This window comes from Thunnus maccoyii, chromosome 5 (assembly GCF_910596095.1).
Source record: "Thunnus maccoyii chromosome 5, fThuMac1.1, whole genome shotgun sequence".
Classification (NCBI taxonomy): domain Eukaryota; kingdom Metazoa; phylum Chordata; class Actinopteri; order Scombriformes; family Scombridae; genus Thunnus; species Thunnus maccoyii.
In genome coordinates this window covers 25,729,957-25,746,243 of record NC_056537.1, presented here as the reverse complement: position 1 = coordinate 25,746,243, position 16,287 = coordinate 25,729,957, and the positions used below count along the sequence as shown (strand labels likewise).

The following is a 16,287-nucleotide window of genomic DNA, read 5'->3' as shown; positions in this document are numbered from 1 at the left end:
ACATGTGATGGATCATTACTGCACACAGTCACATGCACACAGAGCAGAAGACCTCATGATGTCCCAGCGCTGCTTCTCTCTCTGCTTGGCAAGTTTCACGTGAGCTAAATTTCCTACGAATATTCTATTTGGTGGATAATTCAAAGCTCTTGCTGCTATCTTATCAGTTCACGACAGTAAAGTCAAATGCTTTCTGACAGTATTATGTTTCTTTAACTGCTTTATGATTACTGCTCATCAAAACTAAATTGGTCATATTTCCTGGAGATTCCATTTCAGTCCATTCATTTCCTATGACGGTCATATATGCACATTGTTTAGATATGCTTACAATATCTGCTTATTTAATCAGTTTACAAGGTAGAAAAAAATATGTCGCTTAAATCTGCATACAATTTATTCCACTTTTGTTGATTGTTGTACAATATACACATTTTTAAAGAATGTTAAAGTTTCTTGATAAACATGATATATTGTACTAGCAGCAGTCATGTTTACTTAGTATTTCCCAAAATGGATAGAGATGATACATGCAGCAGATTAATAACAATAATGTGTATCATACAATACTGATGTTTCTCCAGAGGAAGCGTAGTGTACAGTAATATGCACTTTTAATGTATGAATGTTGCAAAACAGTGAAAATGCATTTAATAAACTGCCTGGTTGCTGGTTTCCAGATATTACGGGCCGCTTTCAATTTGTTTTGTTCTTCAATGATGCTTGCATTTCCTTCCCCCGGGTGTCATGCAGCTTACAGTCTGTGATCTCGATCTTGACTTTGGAACAACAAGAGAGGCAGATTAACAACCCCATGACAGAAAATGTGAAAATACAGATGCCATCAGTGTGAGAGTCTGATCTTCCTCTGCTGCCATATGAACACCCTCTTTTGGACCTTCTTAATGAAGCAGATGTGGGCTGCTATCAAACTCTTACTTTAGACTAATAATCTAATTTAATATCATTTTAGGGGAAATAGAGCTGTACTGCAAATTAGGAAATGAAGTTAACATTTACAGAACATTTAACCATTATCAATAACTGCTTTGTGCCATGGCAACATGTGATAGTCATGGAGGTTTTCCCACACAAAACAAATATTTGGCGTTAAAATTAGAAGAGAACTAGGCTAGAGGGGACAAGACATAACCCATTTTAACTGTTCAGTATCTCCAGCTACAGAAACGTGACTTATGACTGTGGCTGAAACAACACTTCAGAGAGAACAGTCAGCATTGCCTTGAAAGATCTGCTCCCTCCCTCCAACCACAGAGACCACATTGTTGTTTTTTCACATTTTATGCCTCCTTAAAAAGCTCTCACCACAAGATTAAACAACAGTAAAAGAGAATGTGTTTGAGGGACATAGAGAAAGTAAGAAACAAATGTAAAGGGTATATCCTGCCTGTGAGATGCTGGTCGGTCAGCTGCTGTTACTGATGCAATTGGGTTCACATGAGCTGCTGGTGGGACTCATTTCAATCAACAACCGCAGTAGTCTCGAGTCTGAACTCTGCTCCTTCCTACCACGCTGCCCACCACACCCCACCCATACTCCCACCTCCCTTCTCTGCCCGATACTCCAGTCCTCTCTCCCTGTGTTCCCTCCCCTCTGACCGATGTTTTTTCAGTTTTCAATTTTGTTTTCTGGGTCAGAAGACCACCTGAGCCTATAGGCGGTAGCTGACATGGCTCCCGAAAAGGAAAGTAATGGCCTTGACAACTATGCATTTGCAGTGAGTAAAATTTCTTTCTTTCTTTCGTTCTTTCTTTCTTTCTTTCTTTCTAATTTATTTCTTTTTGGATATATCTCCACTTGGTTGGGAATCATGTTCCAATGTTTTTAAATGTAAATACTATGTGGAATATGAAAATCCATTACAGCATGTGAGTGCATGTAAACACATCTGGATGGTATGTATAAGTATCACTTGTTGATTTATCTCTCCTGCTATCACTGAACTGGAGGTTTTTTAGTACCACAGTAGAAACTTGATGTTAATAATTGACCTCAGATAGAATAACAAGCAAAGTAGCGTCATGGATACATATGAATGCTTACATTCCTGCTGCTCCATGCTTAAAGTCACATTATTGAAAAGATAAGCAGCACGCTGTTTAGTCACAGAAACAGAAGCAGAAACTGTTAGTGGATTAAGTCCAAATCTTAAATATATGCAACAACAACAATACATTTTCTGGACTGTACTGTAGAGCAAATAAATAATTAAATCAGGATCATCATTTCCAATAATGTTAATCTATAACTGATTGAGGAAAGAATTCTTGCTTTGCTTTGATAAGAAACATTGTAGATCCACTCCTGAAAATTAATCAGGTTTTATCTGACTGTGGCTTTTTGCTCTTACTCTACCTTATAACCTCTCGAGAAGAAGGAAAATGTATATCTGGTGCACATTCCATTTATGTTTACGACGACTAAAAGGTCAAGAGCAAACAAGTGTTTAACCACATTCCCTTACAAGGAATTGTCAAGATAAGAACATTTATGGGCTTTCTAATGTTGTTGTGTTGGTTGAATGCATATTTTAAAATGTTTAATATTGCATTTTGTTGTAGTATTTTTGTTATTGTTGTTTTGAGATGTGACTCACAAAAATACAGATTGCCACAATGCAAAACAGAGATCTAAAGGATCCATAATGTCATACCTGTAATTGACCCTGCTCTGCATTTCTGTTTGACTGTATCGAAGCTTGAAGGTCGCTTTTGTGATCTACCTGACACAAAACATGGAGAAGAACTGGACACGTCCCTGGATGAAGACACCAACAAGCTAGCCTATTGTGTGACAGATGTGCCTCCTTGGTACCTGTGTATCATTCTTGGCATCCAGGTACGTCAACAAAGGTGCTTTCAGGCTATGTTTGACAAGAAGTCTTCACTCATTTCCTGATTAAAAGCCTATGTAGCATAGTATCTGAGGTTATGTAACAATGCAAACATGACCACAGTGTCACATGAGAGCTTCCCTTTGACTTTTCCTTCACAGCTGGTTAGATTTGGTTTTATTTATGTAGGCGTGATTGTGAAATTTGCTTCAGATACAGTTGAGATGGCAGAGTCAGTGAGGGTTTGTTTTATGTATTTAGCAGCTGGGATCACTCAGACTTTCCTCAGAAGTACAAACTTAGTTATATTTGCTCAAATAAAAGACTTCCTTTTCTCTTTTACACTATCTTTTCATTTTTGCAGTATGTATCATTCCAAGTGTAGATATTCCACAGGTTTTATACATACATACTGCTCTTACACTATAAAATAATCAGTTTATATTTAGATGAGGCAGATTAGGCGCTTTAGGTTCTTGCCCTAAAGCATAACCTACCCCTAAATAACCTCAACATTCCCTTATGTTCAGTATATGAAGTCATGACAGAAGGCCTGAAACTAAATGTAACTAATTTTCTCCCGTCTTTGCTCTTTCAGCACTGTTTGACTGCATTTGGAGGTATCATTGCTATCCCGTTAATCCTGTCTCAGGGGTTGTGTTTGCAGCATGACGGCCTCACGCAGAGCCACCTCATCAGCACCATTTTCTTTGTTTCTGGCATTTGCACTCTGTTGCAAGTTACCTTCGGCATTCGGTAAGAAAGTAAGGAGGAAAGAGGAGTACTTAATGAGCATGAGATGCTGGAGGGTGCGTGATAAATGTTTAGTGTAATTAGAGATGCAGTCAATAGATTTCTCTCTCTAATCTCAGGATATTGTACATTATTTCACTGGATAAAACAGATCTGTTTAGTGCCTGTTTCATGTTGTGTTAGTTTCCACAGAAATCCAGCAGTGCAGCAGGGTGCATTAAAGTGGAATTAACAATACTGCTCCTTTTGATTAAATAAGCAAAACAGAACAACCTCTCAGCTGGACGTATTAACCTCTTTTGAACTGTGAGTCCTGCCAAAGCTGGTGTTAGTCATGAACAATAGAATATTTCACTCTGTTAGTAGGCACAGCTTCTATTTAAGGGATTATCAGAGGTTAAGTATCAAATGGCTGAACTTTTGCATTAAGACACTTTCAAATGTGTAGGTATTTTTAACTGTGATGAAAGGATTTCAAAAGAGTAAAGATAGTTTTGTATTTGAATTAATAAATCAGATGTTACCTAAATATTATGATAATTATAGTATTTTGCAGCACTTGGGTACCAAATACATGTACAGTATGATATGATACAGTAAGATGTGGAACAGTGCAACTTCCTCTACCTGCAGATGTAAAAACTCAGAGGCCAAAACATCTTTACAGGCTGATTTTGTTTTGGAGGACTACAAATTTAAACCATGTTTTGCCGCTCTGAACTTACATGCTTGTGCAGACTCAGCCTGGCTGAATATTGGTGTCACAGTAGGATTAGGGAAGGAATTTCCATCTTATTATGTTTGGAATCTAGTTCTTGCTAAATCCACATTCCCCTGGCTTAGCGCCACTGATGCTTTCTTGTCTCTCTCCAAATATTGAGAGGTCAGCTGTAAGGTATGTTTAACTGCACACTGTTCCAGAGAAGCCAAAAAGAAGACAGAACTAATTATTTTGTGTCCCTTAAGATAAAAACATGAACTCTCCTAAAAAGATATCTGCTAGCTTAACATCTTCACTTTTCCGCTGTATTTTCCACAACAATAGTTATCCTCTGACTCCTATGACTGACTGCTGTGTATGTTGCGCTGAAAGGTTTCGGCTCTGATACAGTTGGATGTGAACTGTTGACAGTGAACAGCATAATGAGGATTATTACATGGCAGATGACTTTAACTCAGTTACCCTCTGGTCTAGCAGTTAGCCTAATGAGAGAGTCACTGTCTCCACTTTCACATGATTTAAATCAACATTTTTTGTCATATGTGACTGGAAGCAGCAGGGACTGTAGATACACAGAGACTCTTGACATGGTCTTGAGAGGAGCTGCACTTTTGCTGAGCACATGCAACCTTTTTATTGCTTTTGTTAAGTACTAAGGTGGGTGATCCACTAAAGGCCCTGCTTTTACATAAAGATAACTGACTGTAGTCAGTCATTCAGTCTAGTTGTACCTGTCACTCCAAAACATCTTGCACAATATCTGATATCTGATGATGTATGACCTATGTAGGCACCTGTCCTGACGTGATATGCTTTTTATCTATCTGGCTCCCTTTCATTCCCTGTCTCCTGATCTTTGTCATCTTTATGTCCAGACTCCCAATTCTCCAAGGTGGGACATTCACATTACTGGCGCCTTCCATGGCAATGCTGTCCATGCCAGAGTGGACATGTCCTGCTTGGACCCAAAATGCAAGCCTTGTCAACACCTCGTCTACAGAATTCATGGAGGTGTGGCAGAGTCGAATGAGAGCAGTAAGTAAACTGTGGCCAGTGAATCTTTCCAATCACAATTTACAGCATAACTCACTGAACTTTGGTTGACAGCTGGAACAAGAACATTCTCTGTAAAGGGTGTGTTATCCACATTTAAAGGACTGCTCCCCAGTTTTGAGCCTAAAAATTATATTATTCATGTGTAAATGCCATAAGGAGACCTCAACAACTTTTGTAGATCTCTCTAAAATCAGATATCAGACATCTTTTAAACACTAGTAGTGGAAAGAAATCTAGCTCATAGGCAGTTGCTGATTCTGACATAAGAGCATATAAACCCTAAAGCTAAATCAGACAAAACAACTTCCATTATACAAATTAAAGCTGCACTAATTAATATTTTTATATAAACAATGGCTACAATGACTATGTGTGATGTGAAAGGCGTCGCTTATTGTGACAAACACATAGAGAATTATCATCCACAGTTCAACATCTTTCAGCTCATTGTTTTGTTTTTATGGTCCAAAGTTTTGTTGTTTTGGTTCAGTGTCTTATCAACCTTGTTTCCAGCTGCAGAAGGCAAATATGCGATAAACTCACAGCACATGTCCAGCTACTAGCTGGTGAACATCATGGAGCATATAGCAAGCTTAAAACCCAGTTATATTTCTCAGGAACAGGAACAGAGCTAAAAGAAGAGGGCATATAGAACTTCCATTGCTGCTGGATGTGTAAATAGTGTTAGCCGTATCAACTTTATAAGGACATAATATGTCAAATATGTATGATATTTAGCTTGTTGTTGAGTTCTGCCCTCAATTGGATAAAACAACTGATACATGGCTGCCATTGGTAGCTATGTTACTTGATCAGTCATATAAACACATAAATATTCATAACATACTACATTGCTAAGCATTAATATACTTTAAGATTTGGGAACTTACTCAGTAGTTTTCCTGTTGTGAGTAGATGCTTGCAAGTTGAAGACCTGAAACACTTGACAGTGGTGTCATGCTAACAGTAGTTAATGTCAATGTAGAGATAGCATAGTCTCTATGCAGGAGCTGTTTGTTTATGACCAGTAATATAATGTCTTTTTCTATGATTATGTGTTTGATGCAAGTAGCTAGCGTAACATAAGCAGCTGATACGTTGGTCCTCCTTGACTGACTTGGCTGCCAATTTGAAATTAGCAGCATCTTATAGTATTGTAGGCTTTGGTAGGGCATATGTATGCAGAGTGGGGAATTTTGTGAGGAGAGTACATCAACTTTTTTTGCGTGACAGTGTTGACTTGAAAATGAAACGGTGATGAAAAGAACTTAAAAAACATCAATTTAGGACTGTCCCATGAAAATCAAATGATGAGCATATCAAATTAGCATTTGTATCAGTCCTAACGTCTGTCCCAGGATAAATGCTCTATGTCTTAACTGACCCTTTTGGCAGCACAAAAGTAGTCATTGTTTGATTGCTGTGTAATTGTCATTTATGTGTGCACATTTCATGCCTGCATGCAACCTTGCAACAGCGTGTTCAAACATTCACCATGCAGAGCCACAGTTATTGTTGTAGCTGAGGTTTTGGAGTTAAGTGGTTTGATTGTGTGGGAGTCCATATGGATCTTAAACTGCAGCATTTTATGATGATATTGTTTACTATGATATATTGTGGCTAACAGCTGAAAAACAGACTTGCCAGAAGTGTATTTTTTTCAGTTAAAAGTGGGTGTAGCTCACAGGTACACAGAACATCCACAATAAGAACTATGAAATTTCTCATTAACTTTATATGCCATGTTAATTTTATGACATCGGTTTGCCTTTTCAGTGAAAATGAATGAGACTACAATGCACTATTGATGCTACACTACTATGGTGAAAACCTGTTGGATTGTTTTACAGCACACCATAAAAATTATTTTTGGTAGGAAAATAGAGAGGCCACTATTCCTCCAGTGCAAAAAGAATATGATAAGAATATGAGTGATTTGATTGATTTAAAAAAAGGAATAAATATGCCCTCCTCAGCAGATCTGCAAACACAGGTAGCAACATATTTACAATGAGAGGCATTGGGATTTATGGTAATTGTGGTCTTCATTTTGATCAACATAGCAGCCCTAAAAGTATCATTGGCATGAACAGCTGTTTCAGCCAACGTCTAATTTGCACATGGTAAGAAAAATGTGACAATGATATGTTCTTGTTAGAAAATAACCAAATGTGCTGTCATGAGTGTAGCAGGAGATGGACCCAAATGCAGGACAAAGCAGGCAGTATGAACTGAAGAATATCTCTTTTATCAGGATACAGACATGCATGCACAGCAAAGCCAAAAAAGACAGACCAAAGGATCCAACAAAAATGAACTGAAAACCAGGACTTAAATACAAACTAAACTGACGAGGTTATGAGGTGCAGGAGGAACAGGAGAACAGGAAAAGAGCTGATTGGCCGGGGAAGGCACAGGGAGCAGGACAGGGCTAATGAGGCTGATACAGAGCAGATGTGTAGATAAGCAGGCTAGGGAGGAGGACAGGAACACAGGAGGAAAAACAGAGCAAACAGAAAACGTAAACCCAGAATTCACACGAATATAACTTAAATACACAAGTAACACTACAACCTCTCTTATCCGTAATAAACAGAAAAACCCTCTTAATAACTGAGATGAGTATAAGCTGTGGGAGAACAGACCGGAATAAAAACAAAGACAGACTAACTAATAAAGGAAACTTAAATAATATCATGCCAGATAGTCTTTTAAAGATACAACTCAAATCAGCCTTCTTCAACACAGTCCAGTCATCACATGACAGGGAGAAAAGCCTGAGGGCATCTGGTGGACTGGTGGAAAATGACAACTGAGGGACATAGAGCCAGACTGTGACAGGAGCATGATGCAAATTTCTGGTAAATGCCTTTGTGGTAAGAGTGATGTCATTTTCTGACTGTCATCTTACTTGTGTCTCTTCAGCTCCAGGGGTCCATTATGGTGGGCTCACTCTTCCAGGTGTTTGTTGGTTTCTCTGGTCTCATCGGCCTCTTCATGCGATTCATTGGACCTCTCACCATTGCTCCCACCATCTCTCTCATTGGACTGTCACTGTTTGACTCAGCTGGTGCCAGCGCTGGCAATCACTGGGGCATCTCTGCCATGTGGGTAAAATTCCCAGTCTATTTAGGGACTGGGATGATTCATTCAGTCTACTTCAAGCCTGCCATTATATAACTTTTTAAAATAGAAAACAATTTAATTTTTTCCCTCTTAATATAAAATTCTTTTTATGTTACACGTAATGCAACTGTCTTGTAGGCGGTTTAATGCATTTTTATCAAACAAACTTGTCTTATAGATTATGTTAAATCTGCTTCCTCCCATGCATACTTTTTAAAAAATAGTTTAGACTTGAAATATGTGTAAAGTTTTAATCTCTGGGCAGGGCAGGAAAGCCTAATAAAAATTCATTTTCCAAGAACCTGCTTAATTGCTCTACTTGGCTTTTTTGTTGGTTAGCCCTATACTCAGCTACATATTGGTACAGTCCTTCTTACACTGTGAATTCTGTATTGTTGTCTCTCAAACAGGACCACAGCACTGATCATCCTGTTCTCACAGTACCTCCGTCACATACCTGTGCCCTTTCCTACATACAGCAAGGATAAAAAACTGCACACCTCTCGTGTCTACGTCTTTCAGATTCTCCCTGTATGTATGAAACAATTTGTGTTGTCTTTCTTTTTTGCCAATAAACAACACATTTATTCTTAGGATGTCTTGAAAAGGCAACAAAGGTGTTTTGTTTCTATGTATCCTCAGGTTTTGCTGGGAATCACTTTGTCTTGGCTCATCTGCTACATTCTGACGACTTACAGTGTACTTCCCTCTGACCCAGATCAGTATGGTTATCTGGCTCGCACTGATCTAAAGGGGGATGTTATGGGCCAAGCTCCCTGGTTTAGTTTCCCATATCCAGGTAAGAAGCTGCGATGCTATCAACCAAACTGACATCTTAGTAATAAGGCTGCACATACCTTGTCATTCACTGTTCCATCATGTTTGAATCCAATCTTAGGTCAGTGGGGGGTGCCAACTGTGAGCCTGGCAGGGGTGGTCGGCATCTTGGCTGGGGTGATTTCCTCCATGATAGAGTCTGTTGGGGACTACCACGCTTGTGCCAGGCTATCTGGGGCTCCACCTCCCCCTAAACATGCTATCAACAGGGGTATTGGTATTGAGGGACTGGGCTGTCTGCTGGCTGGAGCCTGGGGAACAGGAAATGGTACCACCTCATACAGTGAGAATGTGGGAGCCCTCGGTATTACAAAGGTAAGGCAATCCTCAATGGTTCAATCAATTTGGTAGTTAAAAGATTAACTTTTTCAGTATTCAGAGGAAAACTGCCAAATGTAATGTTTATATGATTGCCTTTAAAAGCAGATCTGTTCAAAAGAAGCCTTTTCTTGACTTTTTTGCAGGTTGGCAGTCGCATGGTGATTGTAGCCAGTGGAGTCTTGATGGTTGTCATGGGTGTTTTTGGTAAAGTGGGAGCTATATTCACCACTATCCCATCACCCGTGATAGGAGGAATGTTCATGGTTATGTTCGGGGTCATTTCTGCAGCAGGAGTTTCTAATTTGCAGGTGCACCTTCCAAAACCATACATTAACTGAACTATTACATGAAAATAACACTTTTCGTGTGTGTACTCATGTATACTCTTTCTTACATTTTAGTATGCAGATATGAATTCATCTAGGAACATCTTCATTTTTGGCTTCTCCATGTTCTCTGGTCTTGTCATACCTAACTGGATATTAAAGAACATGAAAGCAATTGCTACAGGTGCATGGATAAAATTTCACAATAATATCGGTATTTTTCATAACAGGCATCATACATTTATACCATTTACTTGGTTATCTTGAACAGAGGTTTAACTGTTTTCATTGTTTTGTATCCAGGTGTGGTAGAACTTGACCAGGTGCTGCAGGTACTTCTGACAACCAGTATGTTTGTAGGAGGTTTCTTTGGCTTCATACTAGACAACACAATTCCAGGTATTCTTTTATTTCATTGAATTACTTGAACGATATGAATTTCAATGGCATTGTTGTGTTTAAAGGATTTAAGTAATCCACAGTATGCTCTTAATCAATTCAAAATAACGTTGACATTTCTCTGACACAATTTTCACTACGCTTCTTGTTCTTGTCTAAGGTTTCTTGTAGATTGCTCAAAATTGCGTTGTGACAATAGAGACAAGTAAGCCAACACAGTATTTCATGGGTCACACCTAATTTATTCCAATGCTGATCATCTTCTATCAAGTGACTGTAAGTTACTGACAGTGTCAGGTGATGATCACAATAGCGTAAGGTGCAGCCCATAGATATTCAGTGTCTTGGCCTTTGTTAGTCATTTGCGGTGAGCATGGCTAAAAAAACTGCCTGCAGGAAGAAGTTGGCCATTAAAAATTGCGTCAATGGTTACAATACAGCAACTAGGCATGTGTCAGTATTAAAATTGGACTATACCAAAAAGGTGTCACCAAATGTAAATGTTTTTTTCGATGTTCTTCTATTCCTCTGCCTTGGGAGCGATGTGTTTTACTTCTTGCAGCTGTTAATAGTATAAAATTCAAATAAACAGATATGAAATAGAATTTCCTTTGGGTGGTCAGCTTTAGATCCAAAAACAGTTTTGAAATGACACTCTTTTTTAGAATATTGCAAAGTGTATTAGAGGAGCACTATCTAAAGACAAGCTTTATGAAAAACAAACAAGCAAGCAGAAAATAACATCAAGGCAGAGTCAGTAATCTCATTCCTTCAGTGGGCCGTAAAAAATATGGTTTAACACATTTAACACGTGTCCAACAGGGTCAAAGCATGAACGAGGCATTCTCGCCTGGAACAAGGTTCACGAGGATGACTCCAGCAACACACTGGAGAGCGGAGAAGTCTACAACCTTCCTTTTGGCATCAGCTCTTATTTGTCTTCTTCATCCTGGCTCCGGTACATACCGTTTTGCCCTCCCGATGTGCCCCGCTCCCTGGAAGGATGCAGAGCAGATACTAATGCCCTGGAGCCTAAACAGCCACTGGGACACCCAGAGCCTTCACAGATCATCATTGGAGTTGCTATGTGAGCTGTGTACTCACTCCAGCATACCATTATGGGGATTTCGAAAAACCATACCATCAGAGGCAGCTCAGTTTGGACCTTTAGTCCTTTTTTAAAGACACTGTACTGTAACAACATGGTGCAAAGTATTTCTCATGACCCTTTGGATTGAGATATGCAAATTACATCTTGCACAGGACTGGTTGATATATGGACTTCTGTTAGGGAGGTGCTTACTGTAGGTACCTATTAATAGAGTTTTTGTAAATGTTGATAATAGAAAGTTGACATATATATATATATATATATATATAATCTTTAAGACATTTGTTCTGTACGGTAATTTGTATTCCCAGTGCATAACACTGTTGAGTATAAACAATGATTTCTTTGGTTTAAACTTTTATGTTTTGTTTTCTCGGATCTTATCAGTCTTAGAATGCGATCATGCCCAGGTGCTAGTGAACAAACACTGAAAAGACATGTGAATGTAAATACTGTACGATCTATGATATTTAATGCTGAATTCAGCATATAGATCCAATGACGAGTTTCATATATATATATAAATATATATATATATATATATATATATATATATATATATATATATATATATATATATATACACATATATATAGAGTACCTCAAGTTTGAATTAACTTTTGCTGTGACAGTCAATATTTTAATAATTGTTTCAATGCACTTTACCTATTTTTGGCAACAGTTTCTCACAGGACTTTTCTTTCAGACTTCTCATGGCCTAATCAATGCATAAACTGGATATTTTTCAAAAAAGAGGGTTTTTCTTATGTGCATATTAAACTCCAACACAGAGCCATTGTGTAGCAACACCTGTATCCATTCAGTTTGTTCCTGTCAGATCATGTTTGATAGCTTTGTACAAGCTAACGAAAGACTCTGCCCAAACATCTCTTTGGTGTTCAGTAGTGGAATTGACCACCTGCTCGGCGGTGTATACCAAGGTCAACACGGTACGCTCAAAATCGTCCTGATGCAGTTCACCATTATAATCCGAAAGGTCAGAGATGAGCCTAAATACATCTGTTAACTTCCTAGGAATGACGTCCTCACAGATGACCTCCAGGTCTCGTGTCTTTCGGAGAGAAGCCAGCTCGGCGTCTCTCACTGAAAACTCTCCACTGGCCTCAAAATTTATGCCAGTCAGTAGGATCTACAGGTATTTGGTGAAAAGAAAAGAAAAAATTGTTCCAGTAGTCATTCTAAAGGTTTATGTTTACTTGTTTTCCACTTAAAAACACTTGGAAAAAAAGGTCTGCATATTTGGATATGTTTATCTCACCTCAAATAATAGATGAACATCGTCAAATGAATTGTGGAAGGTGGGGTTCACCAAAGTTGCAACACCTCTTTGTATTCTGCTTGCAGCTGGGAACAGGACTAGTAGGTAAAGAGAGACAGTGAATGAGTGGTGTTAGCAGAGCAAGGACAGTCACATTAACAAACCTTTTCTTTCAGGTTAATCACGTTTTTGTTGTGATTTACTGCTGCGAACTGAAAAGCTTTCATGAACCTATAAAGTTGGATACCCTGTGACAAGTGAATAACATCCTCCAAACTGTCAGGTACCATGAAAAACAGGTTTTAGCTGGGTTTCTGGCACATGTGAGACCCAGATTCATCGGGCCCTGACCACAACTTTGAGTAGTTAATCAATGATACGCAGGGTGTGCATTTCAAACTCTGCATTCTCTGACCTTACAGATGACTTTTGCCTGCAGGCGATGAGACGCGACCTCAAACTTCAAAGGCAGCAGCGGAATCAAAGGCGGAGTAACACATGGTTGATACAACAGAGTCCAGATGATTTTGACATGCAGTGAATGGGCTTAGCATTTCAGCCTCAACTGTTCACAACATTCCTTAACCTCTCGAATTCGCACAAGGGTGTTAACCACAACAAATAGAGCAGTAGAAGAAAGCTCTCAGGCGAAAACCTTTCCCCTTGCTTGTTTACGACTGGAGCATGAGGAAGGATAACCACTATGCATTTGCAGAGACATTCCTTAAATGCAATGCATTCACATTACTTAGATTACTAAATGTACAGAAACAGAGCTGTTGCTTTGCCTGAGCCTGGCAAAATATGTCAAGAAATCATAGACAAAATTAATAGCAGTGCAAAAGATAAAGAAAGATTGGAAAGATTAGATTAGAAAGAAATTCAGACCAGAGAGAGATTTAGATCACAGTTTTACTGTCCAGTGCCTCCACCATTCTTTTCTGGCTGGTTTTAATAATGTACGTAAAATGTGGAACTTATTTATTACATGGTATAAAGGAAAAGCTCCAGGCAATAATGTTGGGTACAGTAGTTTAAAAGAAGAACAGATGGAAGGGAAAAATGGAGGAAAGAGGACAGATGCAGATAGATGGAAAGCACCTTGTTGTGCAGAAATTGAAATGATGGGAAATGAGTGACTGACACAAATACTGAATGAACTGCACTTGAGTGTTTTTGGTCAGTTACTTAATCTGCAGCAGTGCCTTTAAAAACATTAAAACTGAACAATCTTGTCTAGAGTACATACACTATTCATTGCGTCATTCATGCAGAAGCATGAGCAATCAGCAATTAACTATCACAAACAATCTAATGGAAACACACTTAAGAAATCCACTGAATGTCTGGAACCAAAGAACTAAGCCATAGTCAATTACTCAGCTGCCAAGTCAGTCTCTCCTTGCCATCCACTTGTTTATGACAGGCTTAACAAGTGCAACAAGATGATGATATTTTAATAGACTTTTGCAGGATCAAACCATCCACACAAGTCAGTCATAATGGTGAGATAATGATCTCCATTAATCTAAGCTCAATAAGGGTGCAACAAATGGCAAGATAGCTTTTTCCTTTCGGTGAGTCCTTCAAATATCCATGATTAAGTAAATCTATATTGCTGCAAAACATATTGATGAAAGACTTGTTTAATCAATGCCTGTGAAAAACATTTTCAGCATTTTACCCTCCAAGAGAGTTGTGTCTGTGGAGATGCAGTGCAGTCTGTCTATATTTTGGAGCAAATGGAATGAGCCAGGCTTAAATCACACACTACATAATTCATTGATTTACAGTATGCTGCTGATGTAAGCAGTAATTCCTAAAGGTAAAGATTAATGAAGGTCATGAGATCTTAGATCACATGGTGCGCTGAAATTTGTACCGGGCAACTTCACATGCCTGGCAGCTTGGATTGTTTGGAAAATATGGACATACCCAGAAATCATGCAGCATCTCATCAGTAAACTGCACGCAGAACTCATATGTTTACCAGCTGAACGTTGAATCAAAGGAATGACAGAGGCCAATGACCAAATGGCAATGGTTCCAGCTTTGCATGATGAAGTGCTACATGTTGATGCTTGGATTTCATTCTTGAATTTCGTTACTTCCTGGCCATGGAGAAGTGTATAGGGTCAAAACCAGGCATTTTAACAAAGAACTTAACACAAAATTCAAAAGATCTCACTTAATCAGACAAGAGAATTTCCCTCCTCAAGCTGGTTTAAATATCTCAGCTGTATGCTTTTCATTCACTTGAAGAATATGAGTTTCCTGTTTCAGATCATTTTTGGACCCCAGCCATTGTTTTCCTATTGGAAACAGGTGCAGATGACATCTGAACTTAGTAGTCGGATGAGAATCAAAGTGAAATGTGCCGTGACTTGAAAGATATTAAACCAATACATTTGCATAGTAATTATTTTGTATTGTGTTTCTTGTATTGTGCTGTATTGTACTCAGTTCTGTTAAATCTAAAGATGTCACCTTTAATATTGTTTTGAAGGAGAAGAAATAACTCTTCCAGCATTACTAGTTACCCACCAGTAGGATGTTTGAGACAGTTCCACTAAGTTTGAACAATATTTTGTTCATTTCCTTTCAGTAAATGAAATAAGGATAGCTCATATTCCAGTTTAATAATAAAGCACAACTGAACCAATAAACAAGGAACAATCAGTGTACAACCAAGACTCACTTAATCAGTGTTTAATGAAAAATGAAGCTTTAGAATTCAGATTATAATTGTGATTTTTTTCAAATGGAAGATCTACTAATGCAGAATAAATAATTGACATATCTTTATGTTTTCATCAATTGTTTTGTGGCTCAGACTCTCAAGTAAAAAACATGATCATGACAGCTATTGTTACCATTTTTGGGATTAATCCACCATCATTTTCCATAACAAGAATACCATTGCTACTCAATATTATCTTTGCTCTGTGAAGAAAACCTGGATGTGGATACAAGAAAATCTTACAATGACAACTTTCCTCTCTTACAGGCACAAAAACGGAACTGTTTGTCACTGAAAATATTATGTTTCATTTCAGTTCTTACCTTTACTTCGATACCGTGTGGCACCTGTTTTGATGCAGCAGTAGAAAAGACCAATTAGGAGCATTCTCCAGGACAGCATGGTGACTGTGAAAGCTGCAAACAGGCTGGACAGGTCTGCTCAAGTTTTTCCTGACAGTGTGTCTCTCTCTACCAGATAGCCTCTCTGTCGAGTCTCTCTCCTTCTATTTACTTTGAATCAGCTTAACATTGTACCATGCATCACCACCATTTGTGTTCTCTCACTCTGTCTGTCCTCGCGACTGTATTCTCTCTCCCCCTCCCATCTCTGTTTGATCTCTCTCCCTCTTTGTCCCTCTCTGCCCCTCATAAGCTGATTCTTACAGTTTTAATGCTTTCAGCTGGTTGTCATCAGGCTCAGAGACTCACTCTCATTTTTAAATCTTTCTGCACTCACCATTTACAGGTACATGTTAATGTCA

At 38.6% G+C, this 16,287-nt stretch overlaps 2 protein-coding genes across 4 annotated transcripts; one reads left to right on the top strand and one right to left on the bottom strand.

Moving 5' to 3' along the window:
- Positions 1-10: 10 nt before the first annotated feature.
- zgc:110789 (Xan_ur_permease domain-containing protein) lies at positions 11-11,860 on the top strand. Of its 3 annotated transcripts, XM_042412977.1 has the most exons (13): positions 11-99; positions 1,660-1,739; positions 2,720-2,860; positions 3,454-3,611; positions 5,205-5,364; positions 8,311-8,492; positions 8,922-9,042; positions 9,154-9,310; positions 9,410-9,663; positions 9,813-9,977; positions 10,071-10,179; positions 10,299-10,394; positions 11,217-11,860. In XM_042412977.1, exons 2-13 carry the CDS (start codon positions 1,692-1,694, stop codon positions 11,483-11,485), a joined length of 1,860 nt encoding a protein of 619 aa, XP_042268911.1. In that variant the 5' UTR covers positions 11-99; positions 1,660-1,691; the 3' UTR covers positions 11,486-11,860. The 3 variants fall into 3 exon arrangements, with proteins under 3 accessions (XP_042268911.1, XP_042268910.1, XP_042268913.1); XM_042412976.1 differs by lacking the exon at positions 11-99 and having other exon boundaries at positions 799-1,739; XM_042412979.1 differs by lacking the exons at positions 11-99; positions 1,660-1,739; positions 2,720-2,860; positions 3,454-3,611 and adding an exon at positions 4,423-4,503.
- Positions 11,861-12,095: 235 nt separating this feature from the next.
- On the bottom strand, positions 12,096-15,926 carry LOC121898040 (protein FAM180A-like). The gene is made up of 3 exons (XM_042412923.1): positions 15,848-15,926; positions 12,785-12,882; positions 12,096-12,655 (listed from the first exon to the last, which is right to left on the bottom strand). Exons 1-3 carry the CDS (start codon positions 15,924-15,926, stop codon positions 12,326-12,328), a joined length of 507 nt encoding a protein of 168 aa, XP_042268857.1. The 3' UTR covers positions 12,096-12,325.
- Between the last annotated feature and the right edge of the window lie 361 nt (positions 15,927-16,287).